The 26476-nt window shown below is 36.3% G+C and overlaps 1 protein-coding gene across 1 annotated transcript; it reads left to right on the plus strand.

Annotated features, from left to right (window-relative positions):
- The first annotated feature begins 2887 nt into the window (after window positions 1-2887).
- On the plus strand, window positions 2888-6936 carry LOC140744677 (uncharacterized). Its single transcript, XM_073076286.1, has 3 exons — window positions 2888-3022; window positions 5459-5546; window positions 6636-6936. The coding sequence occupies exons 1-3, from the start codon at window positions 3005-3007 to the stop codon at window positions 6920-6922; spliced, it is 393 nt and encodes a 130-aa protein (XP_072932387.1). The 5' UTR covers window positions 2888-3004; the 3' UTR covers window positions 6923-6936.
- The last annotated feature ends 19540 nt before the right edge of the window (window positions 6937-26476 follow it).

The following is a 26476-nucleotide window of genomic DNA, read 5'->3' on the forward strand; positions in this document are numbered from 1 at the left end:
GGTGTGCCTGCCGGTTGGCGTTTTTTTTTTTTATAATATAAGAGTAGCAGACGAGCATGCAGTCCACCTGATGGTAAGTGGCTACTGCCGCCCATGGACATCTGTAATCAACCCCAGATAGGATTAGATATTCCTACCTGAGCTCGGCCACAGATGCGCCGCTACCCCTGAGGACTAAGCTGGAATGCCTCGGAAAAGTTTGTCTCCCTTACCACACCCTTCAAACCGGAACACAGCAACGCCTAAGACTGCTGTTATTAGGTAGAAATAGGTGTGGCGGTGGTGCCCCCGGAGTCGAAATTCATGTAGAAGGTGATAGAACCCTTTGTGGTTCGACTACGGATACACCTATCTCTGCCTATAAACTAGTTTTAAGATCTGCTGTGTTCTAGTTGAAGGGTGTGGTAAGGATGGCATACTTGCTTGAGGCGTTCCAGCTTCCTCAAGGACGACAGCACTCACAACGCATGGCCAATCTCGGATAGGGCTCTAATCTTATCTCAGGTTGATTACAGATATGCGTTGGTGGCAGTAAGTGTAGTATAGGCAGGCGTTCCAACTTAGTCCTCAAGGACGACAATACTGACGACGCGTGGCCAATTTCGGATAGGGCTCTAATCTTATCTTCTGGCAGTAAGTGTAGTAGCCTTACTTATTGCAATTTAAAATTATACAAAAATATCATTGTAACCAATTTGACAGGATTTTTATTTCTTTGATTAACGAACGTATTGTCACGTAAAGCGCTGAAAACGCAGTAGATTTCCAAATTCATAGCATTAAAGATTTCATACACTTTATTGGTTACTGATTCAATATACTGAAATGTTAATCCCGGCCCCAGTGTCCAGTTGAGCGGCAAAATTATTCCTCGTTATTTGACGAAACTGACTTTGCAAACAGTGGACATTGGGTTATTTTTTATTTTATTTTATGCATTTTTATGATATTGCGGCAGAAAATGAAAGATTTCTACACTCTACACTCACAGCCCCACTACACCACAGCCACACTAGGATTCCCTGTGTCGTGGGTGCCATGGACACACACAGAGACGAATACACAAACACCCAGACCCAGAAACAGAAACCTAAATTCATCATTTAGATTTCTTTCTGGCCGGGGATCGAACCCGGGACCCTCTGCGCGTCAGACCGGTATGGTGACCGCTCCGCCACGCGGGTCGTCAAAATGGATGGTAGTCTTTTATAAGTCAGCAATAGCAAATTATCTTGCATTGCAACAGATGGATGTCAAATTCAAATCTCATTTATTGAAAATTGATTCATGTAGAATTCTTTTTAAACGACAATAATCTACTAACTAATAACTAATATCGGAAACACCTTCTGAAGTTGATCGGTTTTCCCTTTGAAGAAGCGGTGAAAAAAACTCCATACATGTGCAAATTTATATGCTTTAAAAAGTGACCTGTGATTTATTCCAATATAAAACAAATTCTGCGTTCGACTGAATACATGTGCCTGTAAGAAGTGGCACCTTAGGACAAGGATGGTCGCCTTATGTAAGTCATCCGGCACCTCTCATCAGTACCCTTACCAGGAGTTTTTACGTTTCGACAAATATGACTGTTTTGGTATTTGTTTACGTATTTTCCCATACAAATTTCAATCAGCGCCCCTAGCGGATCGTGTCAGAACTAGAAAATCGTATGGGCCAATACGTAAACAAATACCAAAACAGTCATATTTGTCGAAACGTAAAAACTCCTGGTAAGTGTACAGAACTACTTCGTACTAAGTAGGTGTGGTGGTGGTACCGCCCCCATCGATTCATAATCGCTCTATCTTTCATAAAGCTGACTAACAAAGCATCCATAGATTGCATACTAATAAGATCATGCGTGCATATAATCTATCGAATAAGTACATACAAAGCGTTCCCACATAATTACAAATATCTAAAAAAACTACTTTGTATTTATAAGTTTAGTTGAATACATAAATACCAAAACTTAATAAATAATTGTTTCATATACCTAATTTAAAAAATAGATAATCCTAGTAAAATTAGATATTCCTACCTGAGGTCGGGCACAGATGCGCCGCTAGCCCTAAGGAATAAACTGGTATGTTTTGGAAAAGGATGTCTCCCTTACCTTTCAAACCAGAACACAGCAGCGCTTAACACTGCTGTTGTGAGGCAGAAATAGGCTGGTGGTGCCGCTGTTGGCCGTCGTCGATGACAGACGGTGACGTCATAAGCGACTTCAGCATAACAGTGCTGCCGACATGAAAATATTAAATTTTAAAATTTCATTAATAGTAGCACTCGTAGTAGGTATTTCTTCATTGAATATAAGCCTTGCATCTCACCTTTGTCGAATATAAGTCTCAAAGAAAAAGGTGAGCTATTATATTATACTTTAAAGGGACTTCTGCTTTGTGTGGCTGAGAAATGACGTTCCTTGTACAAGACAATATTACATCCCTTTTATACTTATGTCTAGTTCTAAGTATTAAATTTTAAAGGTAACCACTCCACTCCGGCGGCACCACATCCACACCTATTTCTGCCTCATAACAGCAGTGTTAAGCGCTGTTTTGTTCTGGTTTGAAGGATGTGGTAAGGAAGGCATACTTTTCCGAAGCCTTCCAGCTTAGTCTTCAGTGGTAGCGGCGCATCTGTGGCCGACCTTTGGTAGGAACATCTAATCCTATCTGGGGTTGATTACAGATGTCCATGGGCGGCAGCAGCCACTTACCATCAGGTGGACTGCATGCTCGTCTGCTACCTATATTATAAAAAATAGGTTTCCTTTTTTACGCTTCGTGATTGTTTTATCCTAAAAAGGATAGATTTATTACTAATAGCGTAAAAGGATTAGAACTAAGGCAGCTCAAAGCGTAAACAAATGCTACAATTATGCTAATGTTTTGTGCAACGGTGATGCAGATCCGTTGTATTTCGGCAGGATGCCTACCAGTATAAATATGTAGCTGGCTGCCCAACTGGCACACTTCGTCCACACAACTGAAGTAACATGTACGGATACGTAACCGTGAGTATTGTTTGATTTTACATTTGGTTAGAGGTCAAAGTGTTTCCAAAAATTTATAAGTTCGTTTTTTTTTCTTTTTGTTTTTGATGATAAAATTGCATTGTAAATTAGATTGCTTTATCTGGTGGTTCATTTACTGAATATCTGTGATTAACTACAAATTTTCTTGAGCTTAAAATCAAGTCGAAATAGGATTGGAGTTCTACTGAAGTCGGTCATAGGAGTTGAAGACTAATTTAGAACGCTAAGAAGTGAGAATTCTGGGGCATGTACTTTTTCTTACGATGTTTAGTTTTCCATTTCGACTCCACATATAACATTGAAATATAAGCCGTGTGAGATTCGAATTTTGATACTTCTAATGTAAGAATGAGTGAGAATGTACCACAAACAAATGGTATAAATTTTGACCATTACATAATATTCTGATTCACTTAGACTATATCTTAATAATAAATAATATCATATTAAAGAAATAAGTTTAACTAATACTTTGTTTATTGTAATTAAGAAAACAATAGAATTGAATTGTACTCATGAAGTATTCATATTTTCAATTGAACTTTTTCTATGAAAACGATAATCATAAAAATGCTCATAATTTTAACAACTCTATAATGAATGGAACAAATTCAGTTTCATTCGACTAAAATATATTCAAGAATGTTTTTGAACAAAAATACATGTTGCTTACGACTATTCATAATATAACTAATCAAATTCATTGCAAATAATTGAATTGACAATCTATAATCTACTTGAAAAGGAAAAATTCAATTCAGTTTGTGCAATTATGAAGTGGCAAACTAAAACAGAACATGAATCCGACACAATAAATGTGTTTCTAGCTATTGCACAGTTTTGATTGCGGGTACCAATTAAGTCTATTACCCCAGACCGATTATTCATTAGAAATGTCTTACGCAAAATTAAGTAAGCGTAAATAAGTTTTTTTTTATAATATCAGAGTAGCAGACGAGCATGCAGTCCACCTGATGGTAAGTGGCTACTGCCGCCCATGGACATCTGTAATCAACCCCAGATAGGATTAGATATTCCTACCTGAGGTCGGCCACAGATGCGCCGCTACCCCTGAGGACTAAGCTGGAACGCCTCGGAAAAGTCTGTCTCCCTTACCACACCCTTCAAACCGGAACACAGCAGCGCTTAACACTGCTGTTATTAGGTAGAAATAGGTGTGGCGGTGGTGCCGCCGGAGTCGAACCATAAAGGGTTCTACCACCTTCAAAGTTCTATAAATAAATAAAATAATTTCGTTTTGTGTCGTCATCTAACGCTATATAATTTGATTTATATTCTTAATTAAAAAAGCAAAGGAGCTGATGGTCACTGTTGCCCACAAATATCTGTGTTAACAAGCATTGATTTGGACTAAATTCAAATGCTTCGTGTATTCATTATTTTGTCACCCTTCAAATCAGAAGACAGCGACGTTTAATCCAGCTATTATAAAGCGGCAATAGTAATGTCGATACCTGAATTACTAAGAACTCTAACAATTTTATAATGCCATTTCTATAACGTATTTAATCTGTGGATATTACGGGCACATTGTTGCAGTGTGAATATCGATTTGAACTGAAACAGTTTCACTGCTAACTATTATCGTATATAGTTCGTAGCGCCGTAGTTTGGTCACCAAAATCAACGCCTAAACATTGGTAAAGTAAAGCAGTGAAATAAATTTTGGGCTCAGTAAGACCAGATTTGAATCCAAGCATTTATTTTTCCTAGGTAGCGAGTGCATTCTAAATCTGTCGTTTGCTTAAACAGTTATGAAATTATTATTTTTTTAATTTTATTTAAGAAATTTCTGGAAGTGCAAAAGTTCTGGAAGCCATCGTCACACCTTTTTCTGTCTAATAAAAGCTGTATTAAGTGCTGCTGCGTTCTGATATAACAGGTTCCCCACTAGTCCTTAGGGGTAGAAATACTCCTGTAGCCGATTTAGACTTTAATACTAGCAATGCTCCGGTGGCCAATTTCATGAGCTTCCTCTAATCTTATCTAGGGTTGATTACAGATGTCGAAGGACTCCAGTAGCCTCTAACAATTACATGGACTGCATGCTTGTTTGATACTTTTATATGTACTACATAGATAAGTAAAGATTACTCACTCCTAAGAAGAAAATGTACCCAGTTTTGAGAATTGAAATAGTTGCGTAAAAAAGTTATTCCACGTCTCCATGCTAAAATGTCCCCAAAATATTTGAAATAATTATTTACTTATTATATAAATTACACAGTATTAGTTATTTATCCGTAAATTTTCTCTAAAAATGTTTTTATTTGTCAAGAATTCAAAAAAAGAACTTACTAATAAGCCGTTCGTGGCTTCATTCAATTTCAAGGCGGCGAAGTATCTTTACTAATCTATGATGTACTATAACAAAATGTTTTTGTATTTTGGCAGTTGGCTTGCCTGTTGGCCGTGGCTGGTCTCAGCCATGCGGTCCCCTCCGGCTACGGTTTGGGCTATGGCTATGGCTTAGGTGGACATGGTAAGCAATAATTATGGTATCCTTCATGGCACGTCCAAAGTAATAGGATTAAATTATTTGCGACAATGCAATCAAATTGTGATGAAAATTCTATTTACTCGACCGCGCAGAGTATTTTTCGAGCATATGTTCGTATTCCGTATGTATGTCTCTTTCTTTGGCACGTCCTGCAGTATAAAATGTTTTGTCTCTTTTAATAATTCGTTACGAATTATTTAATCTAGTAATAATAATAACGCTTTCACTACTCATAGACCGACAAAGACAAATATACAAACAGATTAGATTTAGATTTATTGGGTCTGGAACCTAGAAAAGAAATTTAAATTTATCATTTAGTCTTCTAGCCGACCAGGGATCGAATCCGGAACCCACTGCATATCAGACTGGTATTGTGACATCTCCACCGTGCTGGTCGTCAAACTAAAAATAGTTTTATAAAATTCCATACCATTTTGATACAGGATCATAAATTAGTCATCCCCTAAGCGTGAAATTAGGTGCAAAATCGTGAACTAGCCGAGAAGCGGTAATTTTGATGTAACGTTCATGTAACTAGATTAATTAAGATTGGATTGTAAGATAAATAGACCTATTTAGTCTCAGGACAATGATCACTTTGTAACCAGGATCTATCATGATCATTGTTACATTAATTGTTATTGGTTTTATTTATCAAAAGTAAATGAAGAAATATTTAATTGAATAGTCTTATTCGTTTCTTCTTCTACAGTTTAGTTATTTCTAAATAATGAAGACAATTATTTCTTTGATTCAAAATTATATTCTGTATGATATCCCAAAACAGTGTTCAATAAAGAACAAAATCCAAATACATTTCAACCTTACATTGTAGAATATGAGGTAAATACAATCTTTATTGACACAATTTATACGAGTATATGTAATCTTTACCCTTTGTCCACTCATCAACCTTTTAGGGATATACTAGGTATCCCCTAATTAGTGGCACTCCAACCGGCCCCGTGTCCTATGAATTCATGGAAACTTTTATACTCTACGAATAACACAAACCCGCTACAATTTTTCCATTAATCATTTATTTTGAAAATCGTAATTATGTCACAGGTCTGGCAGCACCGATCATCAGCGCACCTATTTACGCTCCTGCGATATCGACCGCAAGCGTCGTGAAGGCTGCTCCCATCCCCATCATCAAAACAATTCCAGTATACACTGCCCCGATCATTAAGACCGTAGCCGCTCCTGTAGTAGTCAGCAGCTGGGGCGGTCTCGGCTACGGGGGTTACGGCGGCTACGGCGGCTACGGCCTCGGCGGTCTCGGCTACGGCTACGGCGGTCTCGGATACGGCTACGGCAAGGGAGGCTACGGCTACGGCTGGGGAAAGCACTAACCGTATAACTAATTAAGACGGAGTGTTACTTTGAATTAAAATTTGAAATGTCTCCAATTGGTCGATGCACGTAATAAAGCATTCACTACTCTTTAAACCATTTTGTTTTATTTAATCTTTATACGCACTATTTACTAAATAATAAATTCATTAATTAGTACGCTGTATTAAAAATCATAATTTGTCTGACGTAATATATATTTTTAATTTGAGTATTTTTGGTTAATTGCTTTGTACATAGCTTAAAAACTATTAATGATTGATATATACCAAGAAATATGATGTGTATGTAGACGTAGAAGTAAAAATGCTATTTTAAAACATTAAACACAAAGGCATTTTGCATGTAATAAAACATAAATAGCGCATGAATGCTCTACCAGCAACTTTGTAGAGTTCGAGGGAAGTTCTGAGTGATTTTGAAATAGAATAGGGTCTAGAAAAGGGGGACGATATAAGACCCCGTTTATAAATATACATATATTGAACGGAGCAGACACGTGCCGAGGTATACTATACTAAATTAAGGTGGTAAAAGCCTCTGTAGTACCACCGCGTATTCTGACTTTTTTATAATATAGGAGTAGCAGACGAGCATGCTGTTCACCTGATGGTAAGTGGCTACTGCCGCTCATGGACATCTGTAATCAACCCCAGATATGATTATATATTCCTACCTAAGGTCAGCCATAGATGCGCCGCTACCCCTGAGGAGTAAGCTGGAACGCCTCGGAATAGTATGTCTCCCTTACCACACCCTTCATACCAGAACACAGTATTGCTTAACGTTGATGTTATGAGGCAGAGATAGGTGTGGCGGTGGTGCCGCCGGAAACTACAAAGGGTTAATAGCTAATAAGAGCATAGTTAATTACTGCTGTGTTATGGTGAAATGATGTAATAGTCGTAACTTAAAACAACCTAGCCAATCGACAAGGCCATTTTATTTTTTCAACTGACATAAAAACATTATTATATTTTTTTCTGTTATTTACACATCTTAATCAAACACAATTTATTGGAAAATATCATATAAGAAGCAATACTTAGGCCCCCACAGTTTAATTGTAATCGATCTACAAAAGTTAAGTAACCTCTAACGCATCAGCAATTGGATGGGAGACCGTAAGTAGCTAAATTTCATGCACACTTCCGTGTTTCGCCGTTGAGCCGTCGTTCCTGTTTTATAGGATAACAGTTATTAAATCTTGTCTGTTATGTATTTGTAAACATCCGATGTGGGTTTTTCCGTATCACATTTTTATTTCATTTTTTCGCAATGAAGCAAAATCTACTCTATAAAAAACATTCTAAAACTCCCCTAGTTTAAAGGCGCAACGCAACTATTACCATACCCGCCTGCATAGCAAAGTGTCACAGGTGCATCGTCAACTTATTACCGTCCCACTGCTGAGTACGGGTCTCCCCTCATAATGAGAAGGATTAGGTCATAGTCCACCGCGCTGGCCAAGTGCGTATTGGTAGACTTCACGTACCTTTGAGATTTTTTTATATAAATCTTTCGGGTGCGCAGGTTTCCTCACGATGTTTTCCTTCACCGTTTAAGCAAGTGATAATTTCTAATACGCACATAACTTTGAGAAATTAGAGGTTTTGACGACCCGCGTGGCGGAGCGGTCACCATACCGGTCTGACGCGCAGAGGGTCCCGAGTTCGATCCCCGGCCAGACAGATATCTAAATGATGAATTTAGATTTCTGTTTCTGGGCCTGGGTGTTTGTGTATTTGTCTAAGTGTGTGTCCATGGCACCCACGACACAGGAAATAGTAATGTGGGGCTGTGAGTGTAGAAAGCGTTTAGAGGTGCGTGCCTGGGATTTGAACCTCAGACCCATCAATCGAGAGGCCGAGTTACTTAACCATTAGGCTATCATTGCTTGAATCACAGGTTGGAAACGTCTAAATTCAGACTTCTGTTCTGGGTTTTTGAATTAGTCGTTGTGTGTGTTCAAGTTACCAGTGTGTGAACAAGTTTTACGGCTATAAACATAAAAGTCATATAAATATGCCCGTTTATATGTGGGCTTGCCGGTAGATAGATCTATAATGGTATTTCGATTCAACTAATTTAACTAATATTTATAAAAATATAGTTAAAATAATTAAATGAATAAGCGTTAATGCCACCACAGTAACAATAACACCCAAGCAAAATACCAAATAGTTCAGAGCACCACCATGCTGTGCCCACTATTGGACAACTTCTGATCTGTGGACAGTTGCGCGCCCCATTTTATTCCATGATTCATGTAAGCCAATTATTAAATACGGAGCAGTAGTTCGAAATGAATATCATGTGATGTACCTAAAGAGAGTCTCGTGGCCTACAGTGGGACATAAAAGTGTGTAGCTATGCGCTGTGCTATCTCTGCAATCTACATATCAATTTCCCATACCTTGAGTGCAGGGTCTCAGTTGAAACCGTATTGAGTGAACACGCGATCTCATGCTAAATGGAATTATGAACGTTTAGTCGTCGATTGCCATAGATTAAGTGTGGTTACAGAAGAGCATATACTTTGATTTCGGATATATGACAATAGAAATTGGTAAAGTGGTATCTATCAGTAACATGTCACATCTAGAAGTTTTTAAGTGGCTATTATTGATTTAACTAAAATACGTAAGTGACTAAACCATAGGGGACAGAAGTGCAATTACATTCACATTTAAACTACGTTACATCCATGCAAAAAGGTTCTGCGCCAAAAAATAAGAATTAAAAGTAAAATATTTCATAGTGACATGCACTGAAATTTGTAAGAAGGAATTTACGAAAATTCATTAGCTTAAGACTAAATATTTTTTTTCATAAATACATAGCACAATTAAATATAATTATGTAGAGTCAAAACGTCTATCAATAAAATTGTAATTAAAAGCCAATTAAATATGCCCCTTCTGCAACTCACATCTGTGGCCGGTCCATTACACGCAAGGATCGCTCCCCGTAATTGAAAAAGCAATTAAACCCTTCCTAGTGGCATCGGTGGAGATAACACTATCTTCTGTCATATTGAGCGAGTTATTCATTTACATAGCTCATACATTTATGTTCTATATTTATCGAACACCACATATTTTATTTTTACCACGCTTTTATTAGCTTGGGTTGTATGTATGTATGTAACGGAATCTTTGAACTCGATTTTTACCCACTTTGAACGGTCAGATTAATTCAAAATTTTGAACAATTATCAAGAACCGATGACAATACACGATTTTAATAATTTTATCCCATTCTCCTCATCAGGATCGTCAGGAATCAGGATAAACGATTGTCCTTGTGCGATTTTAGTTTTGTTCTTAGTTTTTAAACTATAATGATTTTTATAATATATACCAGACGAGCACGCCATTTAAGTAGGGTAAGTAGCTACTGCACCATTTATTATATTTTTTTATAATTCAGGAGTAGCATACGAGCATGCAGTCCACCTGAAGGCAAATAGATACTGCCGCCATTGGTCATCACCCCCAGATATTAGATTTCTGGTCAACCACAGATGCGCCGCTACCCCTGAGGACTAAACTGGAATGCCTGAGAAAAGTATGTCTCCCACCACCCTTAACAACACATCATAGCAGCGCTTAACGTTGATGCAATTAGGTAGAAATAGGTGTGACAGTGGTACGGAGTGTATCCACGCCAACTTCAAATGTAATTGAAATTCTTCATTAATAAATAGCGGAGAATTCCACACGATAATGTAAGTTAAACTCGGCACGCATGCAACACGCGCACATTATTATTATTTTTTTATAATAATAATATGCGAATATCAGACGAACATGCAGTCCACCTGATGGTAAGTGGCTACTGCTGCCCATGGACATCCTGCTGAGTGTTAAGCGCTCCTGTGTTCTGGTTTTAAGGGCATTGTAAGGGAGACATACTTATCTGAGGCGTTCCAGCTTAGTCCTCAGGGGTAGCGGCGCATCTGTGGCCGCCCTCAGGTAGGAATATCTAAACCTATCTGGGGTTGATCACGGATGTCCATGGGCGGCAGTAGCCTCTTACTATCAGGTGGACTGCATGCTCATCTGCTACTCCTATATTATAAAACAAAGAAAAAACATACACTTAAGTATATGATGATGATCATTATCATCATCAACCCATTATTGTCCCACTGCTGGGCACGGGTCTCCTCTCATAATGAGAAGGATTAGGCCATAGTCCACCGCGCTGGCCAAGTGCGTATTGGTAGACTTCTCATACCTTTAAGATTTTTTTTTTAAATGTCTAAGGTATGCAGGTTTCCTCACGATGTTTTCCTTCACCGTTTTAGCAAGTGATAATTAATTTCTAATACGCACATAATTTAGAAAAATCAGAGGTGCCTGATGAGGTGCGGAGAGGCGTGCCTGTGATTTAAATCTCGGACCCCTCGATCGAGAGGCCGAGTTTCGTAACCACTGTGCCTGCCTTTATCAGTGCCTGATGATTGCGATGCGATGATGATGATATATGTGTGAAATGTCTATCCGTTGTACATTTAATGAGCCATAATTGAGTTCGCAGCCATTTACCAATAAACCGGAAACAATTAATTGCTGTAACGTTCGTATACGCTGAACTAGTAGTTGCCAACAGTTTGCGTATTACTTGAATTCGCATTAATAAATTAATATGAAAATATTAAGAAACAACTTATGTAAACCAAATTGTATCAGATTACAACATGTGAGAACATGTTGTAAACGGATGCAGTTGATGTGACATGTGACATGTGACATGTGACATGTGTGAGAACAAGCAGTGATAGCCTAGTGGTTAAGAAACTCGGCCTTTCGATCGAGGGGTCCGAGGTTCATATCCCAGGCAGGCACCTCTGATTTTTCAAAATGATGTGCGTTATAAAAATAATTATCACTTGCTAAGCGGTGAAGGAAAACATCGTGAGGAATCCTGCATAATCTCAAAGGTATGTGAAGTGTACCAATACGCACTTGGCCAATGCGGTGGACTATGGCCTCATTCTTCTCATTATGAGAAGAGACCCGTGCCCAGCAGTGGGACAGTAATGGGTTGATGATGATGATGATGAGAACATGTTTGCAGGGTGTCGTAAGGGAGACATACTTCTCTGGGGCATTCGAACTTACTCAGGAGTAGAAATGCATCTTTAGTATTGCTGATGGCCATGGGCGGCAGTAGCCACTGGCCAAACGAGGAGTCCACCATCTGTACCCTTACCATTAGTTTTTACGTTTTCACAAATATAACTGTTTTGGTATTTGTTTACGTATTTGCCCATACAAATTCCAATCAGCGCCCCTAGCGGATTGTAACAGAACTATAGTGTCAGTAACGTTACATTAAATGTCTAAATTGACAAGATGGCGCTTTATGTTTTGTCTCTCTTTTTTGCAAACATGTGAGGCAGACAAAAAGACTTGAGCTCTTACTTATTGTAACGTTAACTCAGTCCACTGAAGCAAACGGAATAGAATAATGGATTGAGTAAACGTAACGTAAAATTGTAGGATGTTTTGAAAACTCGTAGTGAGGGTACTGGAATGCATCCGTGCATCCATGTCCGACTTTCAGGTAGGAATATAACCTTATCTGAGGTTCATTATACATGGCCATGTGCGGCCGACTTTGAATCAGGTGGACTCTGCTCGTTTGCTCCTGCTATATATGTAGTACATTATATAAAAATGAAATCAGTTACAAACTATCTACAATAGGATGAAATTGTAAGATGAATGAATGACATGAATTGTAAATGAAAAGAAAGACAATTATTACCGACATAGCTTTCCGAATTAGAAAGAGTTAAATGATAATGGGCCGTATTGTCGCGACTAATGGGACTATATTTAATATCAGCTTAATAAAATAAGAATACTGACTTATAAACAAATTCCAGTGTCTACAACTATAAAACTTTGCAATTTTTTTGCAAATTCATCTCCTAATGTGAATATTAGGCGAATGCTTATTATGTATCACTATTTTACATTTATATAGTACTGTATATATAAATGCAATTAATTATTAATTAGCATTACTTAAAGTATTCCATAATAACAGAATTTTAGATATTATAACGAATAAATACCATAAATTGCTACTATAGATATAGTATTGAACGTTTTCGCCCCAAGCACTTTGCGTTGAGTGGTGACCGGCTCTAGAGGGCGCTAACCACACTTCGCTCACCTTGCCATTTCGTGGTCACGTAGATTTAATTTGAGAGAAGTGCCTCGAACCAAAAATTGTGTTTTTTTTTTGTTTGAAGAACGTGAAACATATTTTAGACATGTAGAAAGGTGCATTTTTGAAAGTGCTTTATCTGCTTTTAAGCATAACGTTGACTGAGGGAAAACACACATCTTAAATCGGTAGATCAAGAACAAATTCCAAACAGCGCCCCTAGCTGTGTGGAATTTGTTCTTGATCTACGATTTATTGTGTCCGAACTAGAAAATCATATGGGCCAATACGTAAACAAATACCAAAACAGTCATATTTGTCGAAACGTCAAAACTCACGGAAAGGTTACAGACTGAACAAACTACGTCTGCGTCCCTTGCTTAAACACCACTTGCTTTAACAATAAACGAAAACGTTGTCAGAAAATTTTCATTTTTAGTTTTTTTTTAAATAGAACTCCTCAAAGTTGTGTGAAGCCTTCCAACCAAAACTTGGCCAGCGTAATTTAATATACTACTTATATGTATTATTGACAGCCGTTGTTCTGATTAATTCTATTGACTTCTGTAATCGACTATAAATAGAATTGTCTTCCTATGACTAGAATATAGCTGCCCGTGGGGTTTCGGTTGCAATGCCTCATATAAGTGTCTTTCCTTTACCATGCCTATTGATCAAACTCCTATAAGAAGTGGGCCATTATAGGACTAAGATGCAATGCCTTGTATCCCTTATATACCCATTAAGCCGGAACACAGCAGCGCTTACAACTGAATACTTACAGCAGAAATAGATATGGTAGATAGCAGGGTTGGCTTAACCTATAGTGCACGGTGTGCAATGCACACAGGCGCTGCCGTCTCAGGGGGCGCCGCGACGTTTCCTGGGACAGCTAAGAGCATCGTCTTGGACCATCATGGTACAACAATGATATGACAGAGGCAGCCAGTTGGCGGTGGCGACAGTTATTAAACGAGCGCTCTATGGGCGGCTTCTTTTTCGAACATTTTGTTTCAACTCGAAATAAACCTTATTTCAGGGACAGGCCTAGGGGGCGCCAGGTTTCACTGCACACGGGCGCTACACGAGCTAGAGCCGCTCTTGGAAGATAGCATAATATAGGCAAATAATAATTTTAATTTCGTGATTACTTATTATTTTGTTCACATTTTAAATACTGATGCACAAACCTGCGGACTTTCTAGAATTTAAATCCATGGACGGAGCTCTTGAATTACTCTCTTACTCCACAAATTGATCTTACAGTGAAGGGTATGAGGCGGTTTTTTAGTTAACAAAGCCCGATGAATTACTCTACAGTACTTTCTAGAGCATTAGGAGATTGTGTTAGCGTTTTTTTATACCATTTTCGTTTTAAACCGTTTTGATTTTGTCCATTGGTGTATTTATTGTAAATATAAGTAACACAACGAATATGCAAAGAGAAAGGAGCATTGTGTGCATGCCGGCAAACTTCTGCCGGTAATTTTAATCTTCAGGAGTGGTAACTGTGATCCACCCTGAAGTTAATATAATACTTAGTGGTTCGATTCCAGAGGCACTACTATGCACTGCTGTGTACCGAAGTAGTAAGGGAGACACTTATTCGAGGCGCTCATAATCCTCAAGATTAGCAAGGTATCTGTAGCCGAGCCAAACTTTCCATCAGATGAATTGAATGTGGTAAGGGAGACATACTTTTCCGAGGCGTTTCAGCTTAGTCCTCAGGAGGAGCGGCGCATCTGTGGCCGACCTTAGGTAGGAATATCTAATCATATCTGGGGTTGATAACAGATCATGGGCGGCAGTAGCCACTTACCATCAGGTGGATTGCATGCTCGGCTGCTACTCCTATATGCTCGTTTCTTATTTTCGTACAATTAAAGAAATCTAAAGCTATTTTCACAGGCCGCGATAAATTTAGCATTGCTAGGCATAAATTAGTTAGGAAAACATGGGTGCAGTAATTCCATGCTCGCACTGAATACAGGAATATGAATCATAGCAAACAAAAGGATCGGTCGTGTTCAAAATTTGTGGGAAAATTTCAGTTCTGTGTAAGTCTCGTTTGTCAATTTGTCGTTTGATGGGTTATAGGGGTGTTATGTTTTCTTTGTTCAATTTTTTTATAGTTTTTAGGTCAGTATATAACTATTCAGTATTCAACTATGTCTTATATATAAAATTCTCGTGTCACCGTGTTAGTTACCGTAATCCTCTGAAACGGCTTTACCGATTTTCGCCAAATTTTATATGCATATTCAGTAGGTCTGAGAATCGGCTACTATCTATTTTTCATACCCCTAAGTGATAAGGGTTTTCACCCTTAACATTTTTTTATTTGTATGGCAACACAACGTTTGCCGGGTCAGCTAGATCCTTATAAATTTAAATTAAACCCTCACAGGTGGTGGCAGAAGTTTTATCGTAAATATCAACGCTTTTGAACGTAGAGTCAAGATTTACGCCCTAAGTCCGCGCCAAAGTTGCTAGAGTAATTTTATATAGTTTGCCTGCGAAATTTAATGCCTCTACCTTATATTCATATTAGTTTCTAAGTATTCGTTAAGTCCTGTAAAGCAACATCGAAAGTTTAGAAGGTTAATTTATACGATATACACGCAAATGAAATTAAAGTTTTAAATATAAAATAACTGAAATTTTTAAGTGTTTTAACGGCAATATTTATATCAAACGTAATTGAAGGTGGTAGAACCCTTTGTGGTTCCACTCCGGCAGCACCACCGCCATACCTATTTCTACCTAATAACAGCAGTGTTAGGCGCTGCTGTGTTCCGGTTTGAAGAGTGTGGTAAGGGAGACAATCATTTCCGAGGCGTTCCAGCTTAGTCCTCAGGGGTAGCGGCGCATCTGTGGCCGACCTCAGGTAGGAATATCTAATCCTATCTGGAGTTGATTACAGATGTCCATGGGCGGAAGTAGCCACTTACGATCAGATGGACTGTATGCTCGTCTGCTACTCCTATATTATAAAAAAATTTAAATGTCGTGGAGCCTATGGTTCTACCGTGAAGGTACCACTACCACACCCATTTGTAATGTAAAGTGATTTTTCGTTTTGGTATGTAGCGACTTCCCGCTACACGTCAAGAGATGGCGCTGCTGAATCACGCTTCTAGTTTTCTAAATATCTTGCATATATACAAGCTCCGAACTGAGACTGTCGGAGCGCGGCCGCTCCCCGGGCATGATCACCTAGCCCGGCGGGAGATCTCCCTTTGTCAAAGTGGTGACCCCGACGTGACTTGTTGGATGTAACGGTGAAACGGTGTGGATGCTTGACATACCTATACATATAGGACGACCATCATCTTCCTAGGTAGAATCTCGTTCTATATGGAGTTGGTCATACGTGTCTATGGGCAGCAGGGACCACTAACCATCAGGTGGACGTAAGCATGATTACTACTCCAATCTTATAACAAAATCTAGTAAATACATTTTTTTTCTACAAATATTCCTATCGGTCTTATCATTATTGTAAATATACATATAATATTTAGCTATTTATTTATACAATACTCTGGTAATTGTTAACTTAGAATGACTAAAATCAGTACATTTTCTATTTTTTTTTATAATATAGGAGTAGCAGACGAGCATGCAGTCCACGTGATGGTAAGTGCCTACTACCCCTCATGGACATCTGTAATCAACCCCAGATAGGATTACATATTCCTACCTGAGGTCGGCCACAGATGCTACCCCTGAGGACTAAGCTGGAACGCCTCAGAAAAGTATGTCTCCCTTACCACACCCTTGAAACCAGAACACAGCAGCGTTTAACACTGCTGTTATTCGGCAGAAAGGAAGCAGATTCGGTGTGGCGGTGGTGCCGGCGGGTTTGAACGACAAAGGGTTCTACCACCTTAAAACTCTTTTTTTCTTATTAATATATAAAACTCTAACTTACTGGCTGGCAGGGAAAGTGTAGCTTAAACTAAAATTATATATGTCGGAGCAAATACGGCAGTTCTCCTATTATAAAATGAAATGATTAAACACCTGAGGTAAAACTACCTGCATCTTCAATAGAAAAACAAGTGCACGTGCGCCGGTCCTATAAAAAGGGCCGTACTGGCGACATCGGGACATTACTGCTCGAGCTGTGGAACAGTGCGGACCTCCTTAGGACGTCGTTATGATGCCCGAAGAATAAACTAAGCTCAACAATTCTCGTGTGGTTTGCTTTCGAAGGTTTCATCGCGTCATTCATCAACATCATAACAATAATTATGACGTCAGCGGTGCTGACGTCACGCCTTTTTAAACTGTTACTCCGTTAGTGGGATCAGAACAAGCTCCTATCTCGCCTACATCATCAGCTGCGGTTCCACCTGGCACATCGATAGAGGGCGTCCCAGAAAAGTGACCTATGATCAGCTTCATTGTTGCATACGGGCGACACGTTTGATACTTGTGTGGTCTATTGGTTCAATTTTATAATGTTCACCTAATGTTTAAGTGTTCACAGGATAAGAAACTACTATAGCTGCTTATTGGTGTTATTGCAACTACACTGGACTTGTGTTGACCGCAAACGGAATGGGTGGCCTATGATACGGGTGGCCATAAGGCAGGAAGGCGGTGAGTTAGTAAGTGCATTTTCGGTAAGTGACTTTGGGCTCTTAAAAGATTAACGTACTTGGGGTACTTCACAGTTCAAGAATTAAGCCACTAAAATGTGATCACTATTTAATGAGAATTATTTAGTGTTTGAATGAACTTGCGGGTACACTCTATTTCTTGTAATTTTTTTGTGAAGGTTATCATATTTCTAAATCAATTTTGATAGTTTACACTTTACTCAATGGAGATACTGGTGTAACTGTTCAATAAAGGTGTTTCCAATGTGGAGATACGATACCGTAGTGTTCGGTAGCGAATAATCTTAATACGAGTTAATCAGGATTAGCCGAGTAGAAATTTTAATATTCGGTTTGTTTATCTGACTTACAGGAACAGCACACGAGGACGTGTGACTCGTCACGATGGCCGAGTCGGAGATAGTCACCAGTAATAACAGCTTTGAAAAGAAAAGAGAAAAAAAACAAAAAAAAAAAAAAAGTTTTTGCTTTCGTGTTCTAACGATTTATTGAAATGTGTTTACAGATACCTACTACAAGTAAATGGTGAAGAAAGCACGTAATCCAAGTGGTCCAGGACAAGGAGCACTCAACGGATTAAAGAATACTTACTACAAGTGAATGGTCGAGGAAACACGTAGTCAGTGGTCCACGACAAGAAGCATTCATCATCTGAACAAAGTGTGAGTCGAAAACAATTTATTTGCTTTCTCTGAATTAGTCATGTGCTACGCTTGTGCTAAAAATAGGTTTTCAATGCCGCGTCACACCGTCTTGAGAGTACCTCTGAGCTGGTCATGTGTTACCCCTGAGCTATACCGCGGGTCCTTGATGTATCCACAAGAGAACCTTGAGACACTGATGGATAGCCGGGTATAACCGTGACCAGACACGTACACACCATAATCTGGAGAGTGATACCTCTGAGCTATTCACGCGTTACCCCTGTGCTAACCATGGGTCCATGATGTATCCACAAAGGAACCATGAGATACCATTGGGACCCCTTGTGGAGCCGTGGTAGACACGTATTCACCACAGATCGCCGAGAAACTTTAAATAACCTAAACATTATGACAGTTCTGTGGATAGAACTCATAAAAACTACCCATATTTATTTACAAGACAGGTGCATGGGAAATGTCTTAATGTGCCGCTTTTATAACACCATCTGTAACCTATAATGGCAACATGTGTTGCTTACAGATACCTGCCTCAAAGAAATTATTTTCTTACAGAGTTTGAACTTCACAACGCAGGCAGGCGCAGAGCACGCGCCGCCTGTCAGAATGGCCGTGTCGGAGCAAATACGGCAGTTCTCCTATTATAAAATGAAATGATTAAACACCTGAGGTAAAACTACCTGCATCTTCAATAGAAAAACAAGTGCACGTGCGCCGGTCCTATAAAAAGGGCCGTACTGGCGACATCGGGACATTACTGCTCGAGCTGTGGAACAGTGCGGACCTCCTTAGGACGTCGTTATGCTGCCCGAAGAATAAACTAAGCTCAACAATTCTCGTGTGGTTTGCTTTCGAAGGTTTCATCGCGTCATTCATCAACATCATAACAATAATTATGACGTCAGCGGTGCTGACGTCACGCCTTTTAAACTGTTACTCCGTTATATATGAAAAGACTTAAAACGAATCACCCGAGATATTAGATAGGGGATGCAATTATAATACCTCATATGTTAAAATTCGTCAAATCTTTTAAACTGTACGGCTATAATGAGACATACATACAAACATATTTAAAAACACTCGAAAAACATTAAATACAGTCATATAAAAACAACATTTTATTTTAGGAACATATTCCATATATTCGACCGAAAATAAACCAATTTCATACTGCCAGTGATACTTAAGTTTGTTACGTTCAATTTTAGCTCCGAGCAAATCGGAGTTAACTCAGTTATCACGTCTATCAATTCTGCTGATATATTTTATATTTATACGTACTATATTCAAATATAGGGATGAGATATATGTGTGAAGTATGAAAATTGCGTTTTGATAATTTTGTTTGTAGAATTGATTATCGTTACTATATCAACTGACATATGTACAAACATTTTGAAAATTGTGTGAAAAATTGATGATCGATGTATATCAACTGATATAGATATAGATCTTGCGGAAACATTATCCTCCGCCGTCAGATATAAAACAATATTATATGTGATTTTTACTTATTTAAGGAACATATTTCATATCTTTCTATGCAGATCCGACTAAAAATAAACCAAAAATAAATGAAAGATGATAATGGGGTTTTGACAGGATATCTTGGTGTGTAAATTGAAGACCGTTTGAATATAAACTGTACCCTTACCATGACTTATTATTTACAAAAACACCTTCTTGTAAAAGGTGTTTTTGTAATAAAATAGACAAATAGAATTTTGTAATAAATTGGCCGTTTTTGTAAATAAAATAGACAGGGATTTTTAGATGATAGAAAATAGGACCTTTTAAATAACTATAAATTGATTAATTTTAAATACCAGTACTAGAAATGGGTTTTCAAGAAGTAAAATTAAAATCAGAATAATTTGATTTAATGTCTGAAACTTTTTATTAATAAAAAAAAACAATTTCAATTCAATTAAAACTAAACCACTTCCCGGAAATCAAACAAAATTTATTTAAATTTTTATTGTCTTTAGTTATACAAAACATGGAATAAGTTTTAAAATAACTTACAAAAACACATTTATTTATTAAATATACGGTGAATTACTAAAGTTGTACATTGATAATAATAAAACTATGTTATATATGTTATAAGTATCATACATTCCGTTTGCCACACATTTGGCACTTCGTATCTTGATTAAAAAAAGAAAAAAAGTAATCTTCCCGCGACAACCAATCGCTGCGCCCACACGGTCAGTATTACTGACGAAATTGTCACTATTAGATAACTAACTACCTAACTGATAGATCTTAATCGCTACAATTTTAGTCTATATTTATCGTCATCGGCCGATATCAGTCGTCTTAGATAGACTAGGTAGCTGGAATAAACTAGGCAGATAGGTGTGTACCTAGTCAGTATTCGTAGTAATTATTAAAATAACGAATTAGTTCATTATCTGAAGGAGCAACGCTTCTGGCGATTTCTACAAGTCTTTGATATTTAATTTTCTATGTGCATACTGTTCCCGTTTGACCTATCGTAATAAAAACTAAACACACAAAAGTTTACTTTACTATGTAATGTAATGTGCGCACAACACTAGTTGTCACGGGAAGAAAATAACTGTTAAAGTAATATAATAAATACGTCATTACCGATTGCATGACATACCTTCACAATACCAATATTTTGGTAGTTTACAAACTATTCCATTAGACCATCAAAGAATAGTAGTGCGAACAGTGTACCAATATACATAATTATTTATTTTATTAGCCAACTTAAATTGGTTATAAATTAGGTAACTTGGCAATCCTGCCAAATTTTTAAATTGAAAATAACAAAATACTTACTTGTTTTTTTTTTATTATAATCTTTAGCTCGTACTGAGGTAAGGTGATGTGGTTCTTTAATAACAACAATTTAATAACAAAACTATATTGTTGTTCCATTAAATCATTTGCTAACCATTAAATTGGTCACGATATTCGCTCTACCTTACTTTGATAGTTTTTATCGTAGAAAATGTATCATGACTCTTATTGTAAAATAATAATTTATTCGGAAAAAAATTAAAAATATAGGGTTCCGGTAATCATATTGAATTTTAAAGGAACACAATTTAACGTGGTTAAATCAGCGTCCTTCAAAATCCATATTGATTTTTTTGTTTTTCTTTTGTTTTTAGTTAGCAACATATTTCAATCTCACTTTCTTAGATATTATTTCTAATTAAGATCAAATTCATATATTTCCCATGTTATTTTGTAATCATAACTAATACTAAGAAGTTTGTTTATCATGATACATTTCTCGAATTCAGTACAAATATAAAAATTATTTAAGTACAAATACAAAATAAACTTAATATAATTACTATTATTCACTGAGTTTTTATAGGAATTCGTTTAAAAAGTTTGAATAATTTAATTATTGCTGTTATTTATAGCACAGGCCGTTACATCTAAAACGCAAAAAAAGGCCCGATAAATAATAGAATAATTATGATGTCTTTTGTTTTATAATAAGAAGGGACACACACTTTCGGTGATACTGAACTTTGTATAATTTCATTATCACTGACAGTATCTAAATCACAGACCTGAATTTGTTTTGTACTGTGATCTAAACGTTATATGATTCCCTAACAAAATCAGTAAATAAACCTAAAATAACAGTTATTTTTATTACATAGCAGACAAAAATAACGCAAACATAACGCGTTCTCCGATATATTAAAGAAACAAATATATGGCCAAAGTGCTATAATAAATTATTCATTACACATTGAATTATAAATCTAAAATTGAATATAATATTAATTGTTCGTCATAATTAATGAATTGTACATTTTTGGAGTTATACAATTATACGCTATGATCTACACATCCACACTTAGTCAAAGTTCATACAAAAAATGAAGTCTAGGTTATCTATACTCCACGATTACATTTAAATTTACAATTAATTTTATTTAAAATCCTACATTACACGAGAATATTTTTATGTCAGTTCGTTTTACACCCTTGTCTTTAATACAATGTTATATACCGACATTTAAAAAATCTGATTTGTTAAACATCGGACTGTTACGAAATATATTAATATAGAAACCTCAAATATTTTGCTAATTTCAGTATTTTCTTACGCGATAAAGTAATGTAAGGGTATTTGACAGTGTCTTGTCGATAGTTGCATCACCAAAATGGCGGAAGCAAAACCTCCAAAATCCATTATTTTAAATTATCATTAACTTCTTATAAACAGAGAAGAGAAAATAGCACTACACGGCTACTATCAGGATAAAATCATAAATAATTATAGTTTTACAGTAATAATTATCATTTCCATGTCACTTACGTTAATAAAGCGTTATGATTATATCGTTATTTTTATAACGGTTATATTTTATTTCGTTATTTAATATTTCTGTTTATAAATTGTTTTGAAAATATCTTTAATATTTGAGGTTGCTATTATAGGAATGAATTATATTTGTATGAAAAAATACGTTAAATATAATTATGTAGATATATTATACATAATAATTTAATGACAGCGTTAGTTGTGTAAGAAAGTAAAGTTTGGACATTTTAATTTACTATAATTCAAGAGTTTTACTTATGAAGATACAAATTTATAATTTTAAAATTTGAAATAAAATAAATTTGAAAATAATGTAAACTTTTCAATTAATTAATTTAAGTTTGTTTTAAAATACCATCAAGTAAATGTCCAACGTCTAGAAAGAGTGAAAGAAGAAACATTATTTTGACGTAATTATAATAATTATCATAAAGATTTTAGCAATTTCACAGACCACATGACGAATTACGAGACTAAAATATATTTGCCTTTTCTGAGAAAATAGAACATACACTAGATTTTTTCCATTTTAATTTCGCGATACTGACGATATTTTTTAAATATCGTCAGTATCGCGAAAACATCGTTAAAAAAATATCGTTAGTATCGCGAAATTATTATATGAACGTAATAGATATTAATAATCTTTAAATTATCATCGGCAAGAGACTGACAGAATATATCACGTGCTAAAATATATTTTATCTCGTTATAACGTTTCGTTTTTTATAACGTTATTTTACGCGTTATATTTGTTAAATAAATATTGTTGAAGTAAATAACAAGAAGTTTACCCGCATGTCTCCGTGGTCTGCACAGAAGTTGCGCAGCCAAGTTTAGTTTGTTCAAAGCCGCATTAACGTCAATATGAAGAAAGTTGTGGAAAAGTGTGGAGTTTACTCTACAACTATTTACACAGATTACAAAATAGGTTAGCTACGATTTTAAAACATGAGAAATTGCACAAAAATATAAGACACTTGCATTAGAAATACAAATTATTAATCTAGGAATAATTTCTGTGTTTCTGGTTATAAAGCGGACTACGACCGTTGTAAGCCGGTACTTAAATAAGCAGTTTGCTGCGTTTGTGGTTAACTTTACGATCGATGGAAAACCTATCATGTAAGCCATATCTTTATAAAAAAAATGTCAAAGGTATGTGTAGTCGTCCAATACGCACTTGGCCAGCGCGTTGGACTATGGCCTAATCCTTCTCATTCTGAGAGAAGACCCCTGCCCAACAGTGGGACAATAATGAGTTGATGACGAAGCCATATTTGCTACTAATATAAACTGTATTATTTGTTAATAATTTCATATCATATTTTCAATTGCAAAAAAAAGGTTAAAAAAAATTATATAGTAATAATTTCCACGGTTATGCTTTAAAATCGTAACATACTTTAGAAATTGTAACGCTATAAGACAACTACAAATCAATTCGGACATCCACAGAAAAAATATTTTACAACACTCTAAGTTTACTGTGCGCGTTGATTATACTTTTATGTTAGAATTATATATTCTAATCATTACAAATACAATTCGTATTAATTCAACAATTTAATATGAATAAATTCACCAATCATATTTTTTTATTAAGTACGTACATTTTTTTTTTAATTTTTGTATAACGCCTCTGTAGGATTCTGTCTATGCTGCCTTAAAACAGCAGTGTTAACCGCTGCTGTGTTCTGTTTGACGCGTAAGGCGGTCTAATTGTCCTCAGGGGGAACAACGCATCTGTGATCTCAGATAGGACTTTAATCTTATCTGAGATTAATTACAGATATCCATGGGAAGCCACATACAGGAGGACTTTAAGCTAATCTTCTTTATAACAAAAATTCCCTGTCCCATAAAGAATTGTTATTTGTAATGATTTTCAAAGAATACTCTTTATACTGCTGGATTACGCATTTTATGTAAACCAAATAATTGTCCCATTCACTTAGATGGCATATTATAAAACCTTTCTTAGTTCGATTCTGGAAGCACCAGAGCTATACCTATTTCCGCCTCAAAAAAAAAAGTATTTCTATAAAACAGTTACTTTCTTGTTTGAAATGTGTACTAAGGAAGAAACGACATTTGCGAGACTTTCCCGCTTAGTCTTCAGGTGTAGCACGCACCATCGCGATAGGATTCTAATCCTAATTGAGATTCATTACAGACGTCTATGGGCGGCAGTTGTCACGTCAGTTTGCTACATCGATAATAAAAAATAGCCTGTATGGATGTCGTCGATACACAATTATTTTGAATTCCAAATCTGGAATAGATTAGAAACAAAACATCCGACAGATGGAAGATTATTCTACCGGTACCACCGTCATTTCTGCGTATCGGTGGAAGGGTGGATACCGGTCTCACGTGTGAGGCTACTTTAGGCCACAGGAACATCTTTTGGTTGCTTTTCAATAATTAGTTAATTATCCTATTTTTTAGAATATTAGTATTGCTTCTGGTTATTTTAAGTTTTCTTAAATTACATTATACGTATTTATAATGTTTATAATTGCTATCACCGATTGGGAATTCTGTATAAAATAATTTATTATAAACATTATGAAAACTCTTAAAGACATCAAAAATAAAATGCGTAATCCAATCCACTCATTATTCATAAATAGTGACTTTCTTTAACGCCCATTGGGACACTATGGCTCTAATTTATACATTGCATTCGGTACAATATCATCTATGACTACACATAAAATATATTATAAACAGGTTAATAAAACCCATTCGACAAAGGAACCTTCCACGACACTTATAGATTTCTCACATTTTACGCAAATATTATATTACTTGTATATAAGGAATATTCATAACAATATCCCATCTATTTTAATATAATAATCGCAATACAAATACATAACTTACTGGATATCGAATTAAATGTAATAATATGTACAATATAGTTCATTTTAAAATACACATATATTTAGAATTTTACTCCAAACTCGATTACTTAACTACGTTTGACACAGATCATAGACATAGGAACAAAGTAGACTCCCAATAGTATATCGACACATTCTGATACTACATCAGTCAAATAAATCTTATGCAAAGCCACACTTACGAATATTGCTGATTTCCTTTTATTATAAACCTATCCGAACCAATTAGTCTGATTTAGTCACCGAAAAGACTTATCCATATAAAAATCAATATCTATTAGGAGTCTATTTGGACACTTTGTTTATGTAGAATAACAATACATAATCTATGGTGACTGAATGCATAAGTACAAATTACAAAAGCCCGCCAGAACTTTGAAGTTTTGCCGACATTTTTATGCCACAAAGTGTACACTAAAGTTGATGTCAGTAAAACTTTTGAACTTGTCCTCGTAAGTAGCAATATCATCTATGACCAACTTACTTCTGAAACAACTCTGCTGTACCTTGCCCTTCAAACTAGATTAACCAAAATCTATACAGCCACTTACAAATACAGAAACTTATCTATAAGTTTAGACAAAAATGAAAATTAAATGCTTCTATTAAATAGTAATAAGAACTTTATTTCTATAAAATAGAAAGCTTCATATACAACGAAGTTACAGGGGGTCAAAAATGGCCTGAATAGCTTCGAGAAAAGAATGGTACGGCTGTGCGGCTTTTTTTTGGCTCGACTTGGCGGAGGCACTGCCGTGCCTCCAAATAGTGACTGAATGCTTCCATAAAATAGAAACTTCTCTGTCATAAAATAGATCTCATAACTGATACATACGGT

Source organism: Epargyreus clarus, unplaced genomic scaffold (assembly GCF_041222505.1).
Source record: "Epargyreus clarus isolate Ecla_fem2 unplaced genomic scaffold, WU_Ecla_fem_2.2 ptg000009l, whole genome shotgun sequence".
NCBI classification, from domain to species: domain Eukaryota; kingdom Metazoa; phylum Arthropoda; class Insecta; order Lepidoptera; family Hesperiidae; genus Epargyreus; species Epargyreus clarus.